The sequence below is a fragment of the Asterias amurensis genome, chromosome 1, assembly GCF_032118995.1.
Source record: "Asterias amurensis chromosome 1, ASM3211899v1".
Lineage (NCBI taxonomy): Eukaryota > Metazoa > Echinodermata > Asteroidea > Forcipulatida > Asteriidae > Asterias > Asterias amurensis.
Genome location: NC_092648.1, coordinates 31,663,216 through 31,685,020, shown reverse-complemented (window position 1 = coordinate 31,685,020; position 21,805 = coordinate 31,663,216). Strand labels below are relative to the sequence as shown.

The 21,805-nt window shown below is 37.4% G+C and overlaps 1 protein-coding gene across 1 annotated transcript in view; it reads right to left on the bottom strand.

Moving 5' to 3' along the window:
* Positions 1-1,366: 1,366 nt before the first annotated feature.
* Positions 1,367-21,805, bottom strand: part of LOC139936894 (uncharacterized) — a 58,182-nt gene continuing 37,743 nt past the window's right edge. Inside the window, exon 8 of the mRNA XM_071931706.1 lies at positions 1,367-5,719. Within this exon, the coding sequence (XP_071787807.1) occupies positions 5,618-5,719 (102 nt within the window). The 3' untranslated portion in view covers positions 1,367-5,617. The remainder of the gene's footprint in view (positions 5,720-21,805) is intronic.

The window sequence follows — 21,805 nt, the reverse complement described above, 5'->3', positions numbered from 1 at the left end:
TAAAGTACTAACCTGACGTTGAATATTGTGTTATTCAACATGGATGTACCAATTCCTTCTTTCAATGTGCAACTTGGTATTATTTAATATTTGCAATAAAAACATACCATGCTGGAGTCTTCTCTTATGTTGAATCTTTTTCTTAAAGGCAGTGGACAATATTGGTAATTACTCAAAATATTTATCATCATAAAAAGTAATGGGGTGAGGTTGATGGTATAAAACTTTGTGAGAAACAGCTCCCTCTGAAGTGACGTAGTTTTTGAGAAAGAAGTAATTTTCCACCAATTTGATTTCGAGACCTCAAGTTTAGAATTTGAGGTCTCGAAATCAAGCATCAGAAAGCACACAACTTCGTGTGACAGGGGCGTTTTTTCTTTCATTATTATCCCGCAAATTCGACGACCGATTGAGCTCAATTTTTCACAGGTTTGTTATTTTATGCATTATGTTGAGATACACCAACTGTGAAGACTAGTGTTTGACAACTACCAATAGTGTCCAGTGTCTTTAAAGGCACTCGACACTTATTGGTAGGTACTCGAACTAATTGTTGTTTATAGCATAAAAACTTATTTAGTATAGTGAGCAAGGTTTTCAGTGTCTTTCAAGGAAAAACACTTTGTCATTGTATATTAATAAAGGTCTACTATATTTTTGTATTTGGCCTGATTGAAATTTTGAGAAGAGTAAAATAAATAAAGATGAAAATCTTTATTCTCCGATTCAATAGAGGTTAGAAGGATATCATAGTCTGATACCCATTAGGGTTAATGGATGTCAGTATTGGCACTGTGCATAGATAACATTATGTACCATTCTGTTGGTAGGTTAAAGGTTAACAACGTTTAAACTTTAGAGTTTGCTCCAAGTTGCAACTTTTTGTACATGATGCTTCATGCTAAAACCAGGGCCCAATTTCATAGAGGTGCTTTAGCAAAAAAAAATTGCTTAAGCAAAAAATTCCATGCTTAGTAGAATCAGATTATCGGCCAAGACTCCACTCAATTGTTATGCTAACTAAACAACAGCTTAATACCAGTCTAAAGCAATGTACATGACATGAAATTTTGGACAGTACATGTGTAAAATAAGCCAGCTATTTTCGTGCTTAAGCAAATTTGTTTGCTTAAGCAGCTCTATGAAATTGGCCCCAGGCACTCCCGGCCCAAACTCAGAAAATGTTTTTCTTTGCTCATCAAATATGAGAAGAAGATCTTTCAAATGACTCATAATGGGGTCCATGATCTCTTAAGTATTTCTCAACATTTAGAATGTTTAAGAAATTCCATTACACAAACCTCATGGCTGATGCTTCACACAAACATCATGGCTATGTGTTATCTTCACTTTGATTAATGCCATTTCACAATTTCAAGGAAGTGCATGACTTTGGTCACTGTGATGGATATTCCTCCTTAAAAGCTACTGTTATGCTTTAAATACCATTTAAGTGAGGTTGAAAACAGATGTTCACAGATTTGCACATACCTTTGTAATGATGGTCACTGTGGAAAGCTTTCCTTGAAAATGTTTTGCCTGAAATACCATTGAATTGATCTGGATCTCGGGTCGCAGGGGAACTGACCCATTTCTGGGTCAGACTGACACAGATAAGGGTCAACAAACAGGAGAATGACCTGAATTCTACATCAGTTGACCCCTCTCTGTGTCATTTTGACACTGATTCCAAATCATACTGCCCAAGGCTGCCCTAACAGAGCTTTCATAGAGAGATGCTCAAGCAATAATTATTGCAAAACTTCGCAGGGTAGTGTAATAGGGTTTTGTTAGCTAGTAACCTTATTCCGGTAAGCATTTTTTTGTAGTGCTAAAAAAAGAAACTGTGCTTACGCAACTCGTGAAATCCCAACTCTGATCCGGGAGTGCACTAATTTCCTTGTGACTTTGAGAACCATTCTGAGTCACATAGAGTGCGGATACAAGTCTTTAACAACTACCAATAATGTCTGCAGGCTTTTAATACAAACATCCTTTTTGCATTCGCAAAATGCAGACACTCACATGCGTGATAAGAGAAACATTGGGAAAGCATGTTGTGCTGATGATTTAGTAGTCTTTACACTTGTGTCTTTCACATACCTATATATCATGCATGCCACCCTTGTCATATGCCGCATACAGTTTGAGGGAAATATAGAAACATAACCTAATTCACAATTTATGTCCATCTGTGACCGAGCTTGTTAAGTCTGGTGCAGCTGATCAAATCCTAAACTTAAAATTGAATTCCGTATACTGCACATGTATAGGCCATATCTTATTTGAACTTTTGAAAGTGAAAAACACAAGGAAATTCAAGAAAACTCCGACCATTTTTTTTAACTGCTAGATGAATACATTTATGAACCTCGACTCGAAAGAGACATTGACAAGCAATAGCCACGAAGGTCTTTCAGTTAAACTGAACACAACATATGGAATATTTCAAAATGGAAGAACACAAACCATGCATTATGCTGCATGCTGAGCATTACATTAATAAAGTACATGTGTATTTGTAGCAAGGTATTTATGTATTGAAATTGTGTGCACATTATTTGTACATATTAAAAAAGCTTAGGCTTACAGCTTAAAGTTGTTTTGTAACCAACATTTATGTATACATAAGTCGTTAACCATATTTCTCAATAATATTTGGCCATCGGTTCATGATTTCTGGATTAAGATATACATAATAAGTTGTAATGACATTCTTGTTTTCATGATCTGTTGTAATGAACTCAGCAGGGGCCGGTTCTTTATATAACATTTGTTTTTCTACCCATACACCAATGTCTTTAAAGGCAGTGGACACTATTGGTAATTACTCAAAATAATTATTATCATAAAACCTTTCTTGATTACGAGTAATAGGGAGAGGTTGATAGTATAAAACATTGTGAGAAACAGCTCCCTCTGAAGTGACGTAGTTTTCTAGAAAGAAGTAATTTTCCACAAATTTGATTTCGAGACCTCAAGTTTAGAATTTGAGGTCTTGAAATCAAGCATCTGAAAGCACACAAATTTGTGTGACCAGGGTGTTTTTTTCTTTCATTGATATCTCGCAACTTCGACAACCGATTGAGCTCAAATTTTCACAGGTTTGTTATTTTATGCTGAGATACACCAACTGTGAAGACTAGTCTTAGACAATTACCAATAGTGTCCACTGCCTTTAAAGTTATTTTGTAACCAACATTTGTGTATACATAAGTCATCAACCATTTAATTCCGGTATTTCTCAATAATATTTGGCCCTCGGTTCATGATCTCTGGATTAAAATATACATAATAAGTTGTAATGACATTCTTGTTTCCATGATCTGTTGTAATGAACTCAGCAGGGTTCTTTACTTAATATTTGCTTTTATACCCATACACCAAGTGAAAAGACAAAGTGTGGGTGGTGTGGACCTGAGCACAAAAGAGGTCCACACAAGGTAGGGGCTTGAAACACTACAGGTTTTTTTTTTACAAGGAAAAGGATTTTTTTTCAGTGGACAGAGCAAAGGAATATTCAAGGATTGTATCAATACAGAGCTGTTTGTTTAAAAGAGTACCTACTCAGTACTTTCCTGGTTTGTGCTTTGGTTTGTGTGAAACAACCACGGGCAGGGTTGGATGTGAACCCACAATCTTTGCCATTCTAGAGCAGATGTCTTTACTGTTAGACCATCGAGATTGCCCGGTAGCTGGAGGCAGTAAGAATCCTTATGAAGTCATTATGGATGATTAACAAACATGGTAGAATTATAATTAAAGGAATCAATGTGTGGTGAAGAGGTTTTCAACTAGTGGTTTAATCCCAACGAGGCCTGGTTCTTGATAATTTTACCGAGACGAAGTCGAGGTAAATTATCAAGAACCAGGCCTCGACGGGTTTAAACCACTAGTTGAAAACCGATTCAACACACTTTGATTCCCATTCATAAATACCTTTTCGGTCAAAAACATCAACACTTTTTAGTCAAAAAGTTAAATAAATGCAAAAATTATAATTGTTCAATGATTTCTTTCAACACAACACCCCTCCAGCTAGGAAATGGTAAAGCCCTCCGCCTGCCCTCGGGTAAACAACTCCTTATAAGGGAATGCTGTGCGCGTCGTGCGTATTGCGTGATGTGGCACAACTGTTTCAGCCGTTGCTCTCCACCAATAGGAATGAAGAAACTGTCTTATAAGCACAGGTCCAAGCTCACGTGTCACGCCCATGTTCAAACACTTTTTACTGGTCATAAACAAAGATTTATACACACCCACGTGACATGCTCTCCACCAATAGGAACAGCGAAACTGTCTGAGGTCTTTATGAATATTGGATTATTCTTGAAAAATGTGCCTCTTCAAGACATGTCTGTCTCCAGAACCTTCATAAAGACAAGTTGTTGCTGAAATTTTCCCTTTGTATTTGCATCTCTCTTGCTCTGTTATTGCAAGCTGCTCGGTTGTGTAGAGCCATACAAATGCTTCCCATCAGACACAAATGTTGAAGTTTCTTTAGAAATGTCTTACATCTGTGATAAAACACCTCACAATTCTTACAAATCCACGTTTTAACATTTAGTAATTAGAACGCTGTGTCAGAGTGGTCACTTTTTTTTTCTCAAAATACTTTAAAGGCAGTGGACACTATTGGTAATCACTCAAAATAATTATAAGCATAAAACCTTTCTTGGTGACGAGTAATGGGGAGAGGTTGGTAGTATAAAACATTGTGAGAAACGGCTCCCTCTGAAGTGCCATAGTTTTCGAGAAAGAAGTAATTTTCCACAATTTTGATTTCAAAACCTCAGATTTAGAACTTGAAGTCTCGAAATCAACCATATAAATGCACAAAACTTTGTGAGACAAGGGTGTTTTTTCTTTCATTGGTATCTCGTAAGTTCGACGACCAATTGAGCTCAAATTTTCACAGGTTTGTAATTTTATGCATATGTTGAGATTTACCAACTGTGAAGGCTAGTCTTTGACAATTACCAGTAGTGTCCACTGCCTTTAAGCTTTTATCCTTGCACCAATGTGTTTTGGCACTGTACACTCAGAACTTTCCTAAGTTCTGTGAAAAAAAACCACAGGCATATCACATGGATGGGATTTGAACCCACATCCTATGCAAAAGTTATTTACTGCAGACTAATACAAATTTTCAGAACCCTTTATCTTCAAGCATAATCTTTGGCCCTTAGAAAAAAAGTAGGAACATTTAATGATCCTACACACAATACACACTTTTATAAAATGTTCAAGTCTATTCTATAACAATTTAAATGATATTCTGAGGGCACAGACATCAGAAAAATGCTTGGAAGAACATTATGCCTTCTTTTAAATAAACCTTGAAATAAACCTTAAACCTCTGAAATATTCCTTTGTTAATATTTAGGTTTCCCCCTTACACCCACATGTGAGAAGCACTGTTTACTCAGTAGGGTAGAAGTAATAACCACCCCAGAATTTTGATATTTACAAATGCTAATTCTCACCATATAAAAACACTATAAGTACCCTTGCGCCAGACACAAAAATGAATATAAAGTATGACAACCTCCATCAACCTTTCCGGGAAATCTTCTCAACCTGTGATATTTGAAACGATGATGTTCAACATCGTTCATCATAATGACAAAACCTTTTCTAACTGTAAGATAACTTCGTCAAGTAGAGGGGTGTCTTTTCGTCCGGGGTCCCCTTCCTCCAATTGGCTGCTGCTCACTCCCTATTAAGGCCAAAAAGATAAATGACAATCATTAATTTACAAATAAACAATACATATAAAACTGCTGGAGAGTGGTAAAGTGCACAGATCCAAATTTCATAGAGCTGCTTACGCTAGAAATATTGCTTAACAATAGTCTGCTTAGCAGAAATGAGCAGGATACCAGTCACAAATTGTCCATGTGACATGATAGTTGGGCTGGTAACCTTATTGTGGTAAGCATATAATTTTGTTGTGCTAAGCTACTTTTTGTGCTTAATCAGCTCTATGAAACTGGGCCCTTGAGTGAAGCTCTTGTGTTCTCATCAGCAGTGGGCTCAAGTCCAAATCTTAACACCATGTGTCCTCAAGTAAGACATTTAACCCAAGCTCATGTGTTGTGTAATGCGTGTAAACCAAGTGCATTCAAAGGGGGCCTGCCCTGGTGTTTCTGACATGGTCTGAGAAAAATTGTATAAAAGAATTAAGCATACAAACTTGCTCAGCACAGCAAATTTTGCTAATGGCCAAAATAGGTTCTAGCTAAAATTTCATACAGTTTACATTGCTGCGACTGGTACAATACTCAATTCTTGCTCAGCTAAGATATTTGCTAAGCAGAACTATCTGCTTAACAGCTTTATGAAATTTGGCTCTGGCAGCAATATGCACCACCTCTATTTGTATTCCCTTCGCATCCTCTCATAAATCCAACACTTAATATTCTAAAGCTGAGTCAAGTGATAATTTGGCGCCAGGAGTGTCATTTATGACTGACATGGCGCATGACAAACTCACATTTATAAATACCTCAGACAACTTTGCTGTTCCTGTTGGTGGAGAGCGTGTCACGTGGGGGGTGTTTAAACAGTTGATAATGACCAGCTGGAGCTGTTTTAACCAGGTTTTTTTCCCGGATTTGTTTGTGCGGGTTAGCCCACAACCTTGTTCCCAGGGGTGATCGATCTCGCCGTGCCATTTTAGCCCATGAATTTGAGGATGCGTATAACGAGCATGAATGCATATCAGGAAATGTGATGCTGGAGACCTTGCTGAATTCAACGAAAGTGTCAAAGACTGTGTTCAGTTCTTGCTGAAACACGACATGTAGCATGTGCGGACACGATTAGAAGAAGAAGCAACACAAACATGAACTTTTTACTAGCTAATGAGACATTCCCGAATGCCATTTTGAAGGTTTACTGTTGATGGAAGACCTTGATTGTATAAATATGTTGTAGAAACATTGAGACAAACAACCAAGCTAGTAAGCATGTCATTAACCTTTTCCAATCAGTGCGCTCTTAACCGTGTTTTGTAATGAATGAGAGAGAAAACCAATTCCAATGTGCAAATAATTCAAGCCTTTAATGCCTTCTAATCATCTCGTCTTCTTCAAGATGAATTTGTCTGCTTTTGCAATTAGCAAACAGTGTGGTCTTCGGGTAAAATTAGCAGCGAGCGATTATAAGTGAGCTGGTCAGGGAATTAATTTCCTGTATATGTAAAAAGACCTCACTATTTATAGACTGCCACACTTTACATCACAGTTTCTGAGAATAATATGTGGACTGACAATCTGTCTGGATCATATTCCTTTATATTTGTCTCCTATGCATTCATTGATATGCGTGTAATTTAAAGCCATTGGACCCTTTCGGTTCAGAAAAAAAAAAAAAGTTCACAGATTTACAAATAACTTACAGGGTTTACAGAAGGCAATGGTGAAAGACTTCTCTTGAAATATTATTCCAGGAAATGCTTTACTTTTTGAGAAAACAGCAAAACAATATAGATTCTCGTTCACGAGAATTATGGATTTATTTTAAACACGTCATGACATGGCGAAACGCGCAGAAACAAGGGTGGGTTTTTTCTGTTGTGTTCTCCCGACTCTGATGACCGATTGAGCCTAAATTTTCACAGGTTTGTTATTTGATATAGAAGTTGTGGTACACAAAGTGTGGGCCTTGGACAACACTGTTTACCGAAAGTGTCCAATGGCTTTAAAGGCACTATTGGTAATTAGTAAAATAGTTGTTAGCATACAAACTAACTTGGTTACGAACAATGGAGAGCTGTCGATAGTATAACACATTGTGAGAAAGTGCTCCCTCTGAAGTAGAGTAGTTTTTGCAAAAGATGTTTTTACTCAAATATCAAAAGAGTTCAGGTCTGAAGCCTTTCATGAGGCCTCTGAAAGCACACAATCTTATACAACAATGGTGTTTTTTCTTTTATTATTCTCTTGCAAATTTGATGACCAATTGAGTCCAAATTTTCACAGATTTGTTATTTTGTGCATATGTTGGAATATAAGGCAAGTGCGAATACTGGTCTTTGACCATTGCCAACAGTGTACAGTGCCTTTAAAGATAGGGTCTGCGCATACATGACAAGGCCTCTTAAATGCCAGCTTTCTTTGATTCTATGGAGAATGTTTATATTTGTTTTTAATATTCTGTATCAAATCAATGGAAACCTCAAAAGTGACTAGCACTGTGACCCATAGGTCTGAAGATATCCGTGTAGAGAAATGAATAAGAAATAGAAAACCCCAAATACGTAACATCCATCAGGTAGGGACTGAAAACCCAACCCACATAGAAGTCTCCAGTCAGAGGTTGGATTCGAACCGATGGGTCCAACACGCATTGCCTCGAAGAGCAGCTTTAACAAATTGAACGTTTAAGAAAAACACATTGAACAAAATTGAAGCTGCCTCTTTAATCTTGACAAGAGGCTTTATTAATCACACTTGAGGACGAGAAGGAAGACCTTGAAGCTCAATCCAGCACCAAGATAATCATTTATTTGGGATGAGTGTAATTGCTTTCCCATAACACAGAAGGTTCAGCACACCAACAGTAATTACCTCTTTGTTGGCACATCATCTCATACAGATAGCTAGCTCTCTTGGTTAAAAGGTTCGTATTCAAAATGAAAAAGGACTGAAATGTGTCCACGAAGTCGATTTAACTTTGCCCAAAATGGATGTATGGGAGAGCACTGTACTGGCCCTGAAAGCAATGCACACTAAAGTAAAGGGTGTATCTCAGCTGAGTGGTCAAGCACATCAAGTGTTTCCAATCAGCAGAAAGTGGGTTCGAATCCCGGTCATGATATATATATATATATATAGTATGGTCCTTAAAGCAAGACACTTTTTTTTTGCTGTATCATCTTGTAAAAGCTTTACAAAATGTTATTTAACAAGGTTTCATAACTCAAAAACTTAGCATACCTGTCTAAATGAAGTACTAATAAATGCCTAGAGTAGTATATGAACTGGAAACGATAATATTCATACTACCGGTTTATATGTATCTGAAATGAGAAATGCGGTCAAACAGACTTGAACAAAATGTGCAAAGACATACAGCCAGTAGATAAAGCGCAGTGTAAGTGCTGATAACAGTAACATAAATATTATTCATCTCTAAATAAAAATTGTACACTATGTACCTGAAATGTAAAATGTGTTCAAACAGACTAGAACAAAACAAAAAAATCTGCAATGACATAGGCCTACTTGTTTCTGTCTGAATTTCCTTAATGCGTCTGAAACCCCGGATGCTTTTGCAAACATTTCACCGGTAATGCATAATGCAATGGATACAGCTTAAAGCTAGTAGTGTACACAGTGGAATTCATTCCAACTGGGCTCACAGTGCTGTGAACTTCCCAGCGATGTCTGTCTCATGGTTTTCATTACTCTGGAAGTGCAGGCTGTCTTTATTCAACAGATAATCTGGAATGCTTGACGAGAAAGTTCGATCCGGTTTTAATAATAATGAGTATTTATATACCGCCTTTAATAAGATCAAAGTGCTCCAAAGAAACCTAGAACCTAAACGGAAGCTAAACAGAATTAGAAAAGATGAAAGTTTTATGGAGTTTTTAAAATGTCTGTATGGAAGGAGAATCTCTGATAACTACAGGGAGTGTAATCCATTCCCTGAGGCCAGCTATGGTTTTCCATTTCTTTGCAAAGCAGAGAATAAGCCAGGATAAAACACTGTCATATTTGAAACCTAGAACCTAAACAGAAGCTAGACAGAAGCTAGACAGAAATAGAAAAGAGAAAGATTTTAAGAAGTTTGTTGAATGTCTGTATGAGAGGAGAATCTCAGGTGTGAACAGAGGGAGTTTATTCCTTTCCCTGGGGCTGGCTATGGTTTTCCACTTTGCAAAGCAGAGAATAAGCCATGCTACATTCCTGTCATGTCTGAACTTTATTCCCTAACTGATGTTCAAATTATGTTATTGAGACAAACCTCTCTCCACATCTATCATGGACTCCCTCGTGATATTTGAACATTAATCAAAACACGACCATAGAATCCATGTACAATCAGCCAACACAATCTCTCTGCTGACATAGGATATGGGCAAACACGCACATATTTACACGGACTTCTAAAAATATCTCCATTTGAGCTGCTATTGTTACATATTTCTATTGCTGCACTGAAGCAAGAGGGCATGCCCTCCTGTGAACAATGCATAATGCAATATATCTTGCGAATTTTACCAAATTTTGTGCTGTGTCAAGATATATTTCAGATGTTAGTGGAAATTTACTAGTGAGGTGTCATGCAGGCTGGTCTATGTTTTGAATAATTACATAACTAGATTTAAGTGCACCAAATGTACCATTCTTCTCAGCCCATTTTTTGTTTCCATGCTTTTTATTGCTAAACAAATTCCATTGTTTTCATCACAAAATAGCTATTTTCACATTTGAATTTTAAATTTTGAATTTAAGGAGGAAAAAAAGGGGAAAAAGATGGAAGCCAAGATCTGAAGATGTAGAAAGGAGAATATTGCAGTTCAGTACATGTACTATAACGTCCTTATTACAGCTTGCATTGATTTCATAAAGTTGCTTTGGCATACGTTGGAAAACCTGGAAAATTGCGTTTATTTATCAAAAGAGTTCTCCAAAGTAAGTAATTGGCAATAAGAAAAAAACATAGTTTCTGAGAAATAAATTATTTAAGTCTTACTCCAGATATGGAAATTTACCTTGTGATTAGTACAGCTATAAAATTGCACATAAGACCCTAACATCACTGAGGTGTTGATACTATGACCTTGTTACAAACGCCCATTTCTTTTTGTGTAAGAACGCTACATAAATGCTTAGATTATTATTATTATTATTATTATTATTATTATTATTATTATTATTATTATTATTATTATTATTATTATTATTATTATTATTATTATTATTATTATTATTATTATTATTATTATTATTATTATTATTATTATTATTATTATTATTATTATTATTATTATTATTATTATTATTATTATTATTATTATTATTATTATTATTATTATTATTATTATATCGGTCATGTTCCTTGTATCCAATAACAGTAATGAATAATAGTATTCATTGCACAGAAAGGGAACCAGGCTATTTCTCCTTCCAGCATTGACAATTCCCGGCACTACCTGACCCACAACATGACCCACAACATGACCACGCTGCTTTAATAATTTTGACACATCCATTGTCAGGTGTTTAACTGTCGGCAAATAAGAAGCCTGAGTCCCTCTACAGATATTACAGAATTGTTGTCATGGTTACCTGTCAAAACTCAATGTGCTATACGTATCACCTGCTTTAAAGCGAGTGACTTTACAACCCCCAACCCCTAAGAAGATAATAATTTAAAACAAAATTAGTATTAATGTATATAAATATTAAAGCATAATATTAAAGCAGGTAAAGAAACAAAACACGGAAACGAAATCTGCAAACTAGTATACATTGCACTTTCAAGGCAACATCAAAATTCCAAAGTCAACATCGAAATATCCTATCCATTGATTTGGGCTGAAAAATCTTTTACTGCCTGCAGCAGTAATTTGCAAACCATGCATTGCTAATTCAAAAGGAATCTTTTTCTTCTCAACCAGTAAGTTTTTATTTACCAATCTATGACCCTATCTTTAATTGCCATCAGTAACAAATATGAATTTCACAGAGTCTAACCGCGAGAGGCCTTGAGGCGTCCTTGAATACTTTTAATACCCAAGTGGTTTTACATAAAAAAAAACCATAAATTTTACAATTGGACCTTAGTCACCTAACAGAATCGTGTGGAATTGCATCAAATTTAAGCAAATTGCTCCTTGCTCAGAAAGAGCATGATTCTTTTTTTGAAAATTAGAAAATAGTTGTATCTCCTCGAGTAGTTAACCTTGTTATCCGCACGTAAGCCAGAAATCAAATAGACTGAGAATTCCACCGACTCTGTATGATGTCCGACAAGCTTCTATTTTCTCCTCTAATGACCTAGATTGTGAATCGGGTCCTTCATTGTTAGTAACTGACCAATCAGGCTGCTACAAGGATACTGTCCGTGTAGCGCACTAGCTTGAGTGTAGGCCTTTATACAGTGTTTCATTGATAACATGTCACTCGCATCATCCTTGCTACATCTTAACAAAGAGCACACAAGGGCACGTAGTCATTAGACGATGTCATGCCCAAGATCACTAAAAGTAAACAGCCGAGTCAATTTGAGATATTCCTGTTACTAATAATAACTGATATTTACTTCTTGTTTATGTTACTGACATCAACATTTCTATTGCTGGTGTCTTGTTTCATGTTTGAAAGGACTTGCGATACGTTCCTAAAGGGCTATAAGATGTTGTTCCCTAAGTGATGAAACTCATGTACGAGCCTATCTAAGATCCTCAACCAAGCATCTCTTATTGCTTTTTTATGGCTTGCTCTTCCCTGAAATTATGCCATTTTATAATATTTTCAGAGGTAAGTTACATCCCAGGAAAAAATTCCAATTGAAAAAAATATCAATGGGATTTAATGGGGTCCCTTTAAAAAATTTAATAGGATGAATGGGATTCAATGTGATTGGTGTGGAATTTGGGACATATTCATCGGGATCCAAAGGGATCCACAGAAGCTGATCCCATTGAACAATCCCATTGAATACTATTCAAACAATGGGATCCCATTGAAATCCCATTCAAAATATCAATGGGATTCAATGGGATTTGTGTGGAATTTTGGACATATTCAATGGGATCCAATGGGATCCACAGAAGCTGATCCCATTGAACAATCCCATTGAATACTATTCAAACAATGGGATCCCATTGAAATCCCATTCAAAATATCAATGGGATTCAATGGGATTGGTGTGGAATTAGAGACATATTCAATGGGATCCAATGGGATCCACAGAAGCTGATCCCATTGAACAATCCCATTGAATACTATTCAAACAATGGGATCCCATTGAAATCCCATTCAAAATATCAATGGGATTCAATGTGATTGGTGTGGAATTAGAGACATATTCAATGGGATCCAATGGGATCCACAGAAGCTGATCCCATTGAACAATCCCATTGAATACTATTCAAACAATGGGATCCCATTGAAATCCCATTCAAAATATCAATGGGATTCAATGGGATTTGTGTGGAATTTTTGACATATTCAATGGGATCCAATGGGATTCACAGATGCTGATCCCATTGAACCTAATTGAATCCCATTGAAATCCCATTCAAAATATCAATGGGACTCAATTGGATTCAATGGGATTTGTGTGGAATTTTGGACATATTCAATGGGATCCAATGGGATCCACAGATACTGATCCCATTGAACCTAACTGAATCTCATTCAAAATATCAATGGGATTCAATGGGATTTGGGTGGAATTCGGGACAAATTCAATGGGATCCAATGGGATCCACAGATGCTGATCCCATTGAACCTAATTGAATCCCATTGGGATCCCATTCAAAATACCAATGGGATTCAATAAGATTTTTTTCCTAGGATTGCATAAAGGTGTACCTTTAATCAACTTATTGGTGTGACACCAAGAGCACCCCCTCAGTCCAACCAGACCTTCTAACCGCTTCTACACCCAATGACTCTTTCTCATTTTAATCTGATAAGTTGGCAAAACATTGCCGAGGCTTAATCGGTGTAACCCCAGCAGCTCGTGCAGGAATGCCATTAACACTGGACTGGTACAAGGCCTCTTCCCCCGGTTTGCCCGAGAGGGATTGATACAGTGCTGACATGCACATAGCCCCTTGAGCGTACCGGAGCGATGTACAGAGCGCTGATGTGCGGGGGAAGAACTACAGTAAACAGGCATGTCAGTGGCTAAATGAAATCACTGTTTCTATTGATTGGAGGGGATCTAGCTGCCGGCTGGAGAGCTGTGTGCACACTATAGGAATAATAGAAGCAAATCGAGTTATGGCAGGCTGTGTGTTATCACAATGCTGCGCTTTCAAATAGAAGATGGCGAAGATGTCTTAATTGTTCAAGAAAGATCACATGAACCCAGAAGAAATCCACCCCCCCCCCTCACTGTAAATCGGCAGATTCAAGAACTCATTATCATTCTTATACTCAAATTTCTAAATTGATTTTAATTAAAGTTCTTACACACACTGATGTGTGTTGGACATATTGTATTCTGAGTGCTTTCCCCTAGTCCTGTGCATTTCCACAGGCATAATATTACCTGGATTGGATTTGAACCCTTCACATTTGCCTTTCTTCCTAGATATCCGAGCTTGCTTGGTAGCTAGAGACAGTCCGAATCCCATATTCTTTAATATGATCTTTTCACCTATTTCTCTTAGTTGGCAGTTAGATGATCTGACATTCTGACCCCTAGCTTGCATAAAATACATGAAGTTTTTACGGGCTCCTCACAAATCCTCGTTTCTGGGTCCAATTTGATAGAGCTTCTTAATCACAAAATTATTACCAGAATAAGGTCACCTCCTAAACTAGCATATAATGTCAACAGTACAATTTGTGACTGGTATCTTGACTGGTATCTTGCCCTGTTCACCAAGTAAGAGAGTGGATGACTTCAATCAACCTTGGAAACCTCTTGACTGGTATCTTGCCCTGTTCACCAAGTAAGAGAGTGGATGACTTCAATCAACCTTGGAAACCTCTTACTAGACCCTTACAATAAACTAACTTCATTATGTGCATACACAGTGTGAAAAGTATCACAACATAATTTTTCCAAAGGCCTCCAAAGGCCCCCGAAACCCCTCCCCACCTTTTGATTAAATTTTGTATAAATTCACATCCATGTACGTGTTGATGCATTTTGCTTGAAGTCGTAATACTATTTAGTAATTAATAAGCCACAGGTTCAATTGTCAGTTGATTAGTGTGCGAAACAACCTCTCAACAACTGGGGCTCTAAGTTCACTTTACCTAGGATCACCATCCTACACTCTCAGCTAAACTGAGGAAAAGAATTTATTTTTATGATTTGTTAAGCACATTTCTATAGTCTCAAATTCTGATGGCAGAATGAAGTCATAGAAGTAGTGAGCTTATTAGGTGATGCAGCATTGTAAAGGTATTTGTTAACCATTACTCAACCATTAAACTCAATATCGAAATCAGAAACAGACTTGAATTTGCTGGACATTGCAAGAGAAGTACACATCAAGTGGTGTCAGATTTAGTGCTGTGGCAACCATTACATGGACAGAGGAGCACGGAAGACCTGTCAAGACATACATCAACCAACTATGTGAAGACATCAACCAGGGCCCAATTTCATAGCGCTGCTAAGCACAAAAATTTGCTAAGCATGAAATTTCTTCCTTGATAAAAACAGGATTACCAACCAAATTTCCATTTGTTGCATATTGCTTGTTACTGGTATTTAGCTGTTGTTTGCTTATCCTGAAAATCATGTGGAAATTTTGATGGTAATCTTGTTTTTATCAAGGAAGAAATTTCATGCTTCTAGCAAATTTTTGTGCTTAGCAGCTTTATGAAATTGGGCCCTGACCTGTGAGGACATGGGCAATTGCATGCTGGACAGGAACATTTGGAAAGCCATCACAATGTCCTGTGGAAGTCGTTTTAAGTGTATATTTTCAACCATACTTTTAACATGAGAAAATAAAATTAAATGCTTTTCAACCAAACAGGACCTGTGGTTTGATGCAAAAAATAGTGAATGGCCCGACGTTTTGACCCTAGCAGAGTCTGCTGGAATGATAAAGAAGACATACTTTTACATGTAAGCTCACTCCCATTATGGTCAGCGTGGCCGCGTGTGCGACATTGGAGCGAGGGGTCAACACAAACAGAGTTGAGACGGTAAATGGAGTGCCTAAGGCGTTATAGGGGAAGTAGTATTTCGCTCATACAAAGGCGTTAGGCTGGACTGTGCCCATTGGACCGTTCCCACTGACCTAACAACACCCTGTCACCTCTTCCTGTTTACGACAAATTCGACCACCAATAGATGGGTTGCAATACGCGTCATTGACCACCATCTTTGATGTAGTTAAACGTAAAATGTGCATGAGAGTCACGCGCATCGCATACACAGGTGCACTTTTCATGTGTAAAATACATCAAAGATGACAATCAATGACGCCTATTGCAACCCATCTATATATAATTTAGCTCCTTGTGCAAATCCATTGCATATAATTATTGCCATCCTTTGCAAATTGTACTAAAATATATGACTACATCGCAGCATTCTAAAAATATCGTTTACATTATCCATGGAGCCTCCATGCTTTATCATATGATGGGAGTATATGTTGTGATTGTGGGCGTTGAACAGACAGCAACAGTACAATCATTCCCATCACGCATCTCTACATCCTGAATTGGTACAGGCTCATCAACCCATCCAAGCGGTCTTTGATGAGACCGGTGATGTGGCCCAACGAATAAATGGATGGTTGATACTTGGTGTCCAAATGTGCCTTGAATTGCCTATATTAGTATTGTGTGTATTATTAATGTAGTTTCTAACCTTCCCTTTTTTATTTTTCAGACTCATCCCAACTCAATTAGAGATTATCATTACTTGGTGGTACCACAAACCTTAACTCGTAATTCCACCGTGCAAAGCTTCAAATCCTACTTGAGGTAGTTTCTGTTTTTGCTGGTTTCAGTGTTTCAGCAAGAAAACCTTAATCATACCTATGCCTAGACAACCAATCACTGTACATACAACACATAAAATATACAAAATGAGCTAAAACACAGTACAGGCTACTGCATTCAAACACTAGATGAACTTTCTGAGTTTATCCTAACTATACCGCAGATGGTGCCTGCCTCCCAGACATTTACAGCCAGCAAATTCCAAAGCCTTCAAGAAAAAAACCTCTACTGCTCAGGGAATAGCTCCCACAAAAATGATGAAATGATGGCGTGTCACAAGAAGAAAACACACCCTAGGGCTCGTACTTCTATCTTTCGAAATTTGAACAAAAAATCACCACATTTGTCAACTGCCTTTAAGATATTTTTTATAAATGTTGGTGTTTGTCTCTCTTGCTCGGAGGAAGCATTTCCTGTTTTCTGATGGTACAGAAAAAGATCTGGGAAAAAAAATCAATAAAATTATGGCATGTCAACTCATCAAAAGTGCTGTCGGGTTTTAATGTCCACTCTTTTAAAAGTATGATGGAATTTTCACCGCTGGCATTTCAACTTTCTTCAGGAATAATGAGTTCTGATGTGAAAAGGTTTCAGGCAACTCTCCTGGCAAAGTTTGTTTAGTTGACTGTCATGTCACCTTGCCACAAACATTAAACACTGCCAGGTCATGTCCAGACTGGGGGGTGTGGGGGGGGGGGTGTGGGGGGTGTGGGGGGTGGGGGGGTGGTGCTTGGCACTTTGCTCTCTGTGTAAAGACAATTTAAGGAATTTCCGCTTTAAAAAAACCCTTTTAATTTGAAAGCTCAGTCTTTATACAGTTTACTGTTTATGCAAGCAACAATCCCTTTGAAAAAACAGTTACATCTGCAATACAGGCAAATCAAGAGAAAAGCAGTTGAAAACCCTACACACCACAGTTGCTTATTTTGATTGCCAGAACCAAATTAAGCCTGGAGTGAACATGCACAAAATCCCTTGACAATACAAAAAACATTTTTTCAAAGAAAAATAATTACATCAGTCAAAAGGTCAAACTCAGTGGCCTTTGGATCGAATATCATCAACATTCAGGGAAAAAATTAGTCCTGTACAAAAATGTACCTGTATATTTAAAATGTGACCTGGTAGGATGTTTTAGAATGTTGACAAAACTGCACTGGAGGAGTGTCAATTACAATGGCATTTTGACACCATTTCCATGTGAGGTTGAGACTTTCTCACTTTCATAAGAAAATGAGGGCTTCACAAAACTGAATTTAACCTTGGAGCTCCTCTTTAAATGCATTGGACAACTTTTGTAATTGTCAAAGACCAGTATTCTCCCTTGGTGTATCCCAACATATGCAGAAAATAACAAACATGTGAAAGTTTAGACCCAATTGGTCATTGAAGTTGCAAGAGATGAATGAAAGAAAAAACACCCTTGTTGCACATAATTGTTGTGCCTAATTAAGGGCTTCAGGCCTGAAGTTATTTTAAATTTAAGCGAAAAATTACCTATTTCTCAAAACTATGTTACTTCAGAGGGAGCCGTTTCTCATTATGTTTAAAATATTATCAACACCTCTCCATTGCTCAATACCAAGTAAGTTCTTATACTAACATTTATTTTGAGTAATTACCAATAGTGTCCACTCCTTTAAATACTATCAACACCTCTCCATTGCTCAATACCAAGTAAGTTCTTATGCTAACATTTATTTTGAGTAATTACCAATAGTGTCTAGTGCCTTTAAGAGATAGTTTCTCTACAGTCATTTGTGATGATGAGAAATTGTATCGTTAGGACAGCCCGGATGATCGATGAAGCTTTCAGCATGCCAGGGAGGCAGAACGATGGGTACAGCCATTAATGACCAGTGAGGACTTAATTTAATCATTGAAGTTACTGCCCTAGGGCATGGTTCTGGCTATTTCCAGAAGCAATTACCTTTATCCACTGTCAGAACAAGCAGTAATTCCAAAAACAACTTTAGAATATATACATTTTGTTGTGTTTCAATAACTTATTGTTTATCCTGATGTATTTTTGTACTGAACTATTAAATGTTAATGTATTGTAATGTTTGTAATTTTAAATTATTGATGTAAAGGCTCCAATAAATTTCCTCTCTGAGGAAAACAAAAGTGAATTGAACTGAATTGATATAAAAATCTCTATAAAAATAGAGCCTCGCTGGATGGTTGTAAACTTTTCATGTATACAGCAACGGTCCATGTACAAGTCCGTGTAAGAAAATGGACGTCTGTCAAGCAAACTCAGGCGGGTGTGGTCATTTTGCGCCCCAAAATAAACTTGGAACAAAAGTTGAGTGATCTGGGACAGCTCTTGGCCATCAAACTAGAAAGATCAGATCATACTTAATGACCACAAATATGTCAATAAATATAGGGTACTAAGACAGTCAGTTAGCAATTTATGAACTTGAATTCCATTGCACCATGTCAAACCAAACAACACTCCTGAGATGTTTTTGGAAAAACCACATCATTAGACTGTGCAAGTCTCGCGCGCATCGGAGCGAGAAAACACGACAACTGAAGAACTTAATTTTTACATATATCAAATCTTTGCTTTAATTTTTTCTAAATGCCGAATCTGAACAACAAAAAATACCTATTAGAGCTTTTTAAATTAGTTTTAGCTTTTTAAACAAATACACAATTATCGGTTAAAGTCTATGTAAAGACAAAAGTAAAACTCTGGGACAAGGATGTTTGTTTGATCTTAAATGTTTTGAAACCCCTTTTGTAAATCTACGCCCGAATCGGAAACTACTGAAAGCTGGTTTATACGTGGACGCACGATGGTCGCAAGGGCGTTAGATAAACGCGTTACGCATTTAAAAGAGGAAGCCGACGCCTAAGCGACCAATGAAAAGGGTTTCCACCCCGCGCGGCCAAAACAAGCGTCTGCGTAAGTTTCGTGATCGGAGACGGGCACAAATTCTTAATTTTTTACAAGTAACCTGACCTGAGGTCAAGTTGAAATATCGGTTTTTCTTCGTTATTATGTTGACTTTATTTTTACTTTTATATATGTTGTTAATTAGTATTACATTTTTAACAACATATGTCATTTTTATGGTCATAAACTATATTAAACTAAAGTAATGGACGAAACAAAATCTCCCCAACGTAAAACTCCATAAGGTTGGGACCACAATGGTCCCTGAAGTTCAAATCTGCGTGAGACTTGCACAGTCTATTTCTTGTGAAAAGGTCAACTGATCTGTGACAAACAGAGATTAAAACTGGTTTCGGCAACGCACAACACTTTGGGCCTAAAAATAGGCCCAGAATATACTCTTCTGCAAATAATTTAATATCCCCCTTTCCGGGGCTAGTCCCCCAAGAGGAAGGCAGCTTAACCAGTCGTTCGGACATGGAAGGGATTAATAATTGACTGGCATACAATTCTAAAAATAAGCCACCCCCCCCCCCCCACTCAGGAAGCCATCACGGAGTTGGCGGCGAGGGCATGATAAGAGAATTTTGTTCCAAAGTGCGGGAGGATTAGCGTTGACTCCTTGCGTTTTTGTAAACACAGGAGTCTAGAGTGTTTGTGCTGGAGATAGATCTTGGCATGAGACCTCAGGCGATGATGCTCTACAGCAAATAATCATGCAGCGTTTTACAAGGCGACTGAGCACAAAATACGAAGCGGGAGTTCTCCGCGAGAGCAGCATTTAAAGAGCAGCATTTAAAGACACCGAAAACAAATGTCACAGATGAAAACAACAAGGGCTGGTTCTTGGAGTTCTTGAGAGATCTATTTTGAGCTGTTAAGAGGTTCAGCTTTTTTTACGGTCTGTGATTGTTCGGGGACAGATCTGACTTCTGAGGTAGAATTCAATCTGGATTTGTTTTAATGGATCTGGATTGGGTGGGGGGAGCACACCAACAATGCATAGAGACATTAATGTTGAGGGAATGTGCCATCTGATTGTTTGCTTGACTAAGACATAATTTAGCCAACTCTTCTAGTTAAAAATTTCAAGAATAAGAAGTTAAGGGGATTCCATAAAAAAGGTGCCAAATTACGATATTAACAACGACAAAAAAAACGGGAAGTTGCAATATGATCTGAACTCCATTTGAACCCGTCTTTCTGTTTGATTTCTGATGTATTAGATATTGATTTAGTACTCATGACTTCCTATGAACATTAAACAAAGGCAATATTTGATTTGGTAAGGTGCCTGATCACCAAAGAAGTGCAAATAACAAAACATGAGGACCATTGGATTTTTCTCTCATCCCATGTTTTCCTATGAACAGAGGAATAAAAACAGACTAGACATTAAGTGTTTGTGAACAAACACGAAGCTGTTCCGTGATGTTTTGCTTGGATTATGTGCTTCATTGCCCAGGAATCTATAACTGAAAAAAAAAATTCAAAAAAGTTGTGTAGCTCTTGATATTAGGTCACACTTCTCGGTTGACCCGCAAGTAAAGGTCAAAATGGGCCCACAGCTACCAAAGACTAATCTAAAATGCCAAGGAGTCTATAACTGAAAAAGTTAAAACAATCGGTTGTGAAGATCTTGATATATAGTTCCACTTCCGGTTGACCCAGAAGTAGAGGTCAACATAGGGTCAAATGTGTTTCAAACTAATCTTGAATGCCCAAGGAGTCTATAACTGAAAAAAGTTTGAAAATCGGTTGTATATTTCTTGAGATATGGTCCCACTTCCGGTTGACCCGGAAGTAGAGGTCAACTTGAGGTCACGGTTTGTCAAAAGTAATATTTTATGCCTAAGGAGTTTATAACTGAAAAAAGTTTTAAAATCTGTTGTATAGTTCTTGAGATATGGTCCCACTTCCGGTCGACCCAGAAGTAGGGGTCAACTTGAGGTCACGGTTTTTCAAAATTAATCTCCAATCCCCAAAGAGTCTTTAGTTACAAACAGTCTTAAAATCGGCTGTGTACTTCTTGAGATATGGTGCTGCAAAGATTTTCTAATTTAATATGCAAATGAGGGTCATGTGGTTAATTAGTTACAAGTTGACATTTTTCAAAAACAAATAAAAAGATGCCAACAACAGGACATCATCGTCTTAGACTCTGCCCGGGAGTCCTCAACCCATACAGGTCCGCAGTGTATTGCAAGAGCCATAGAGAAGTTTAAACATT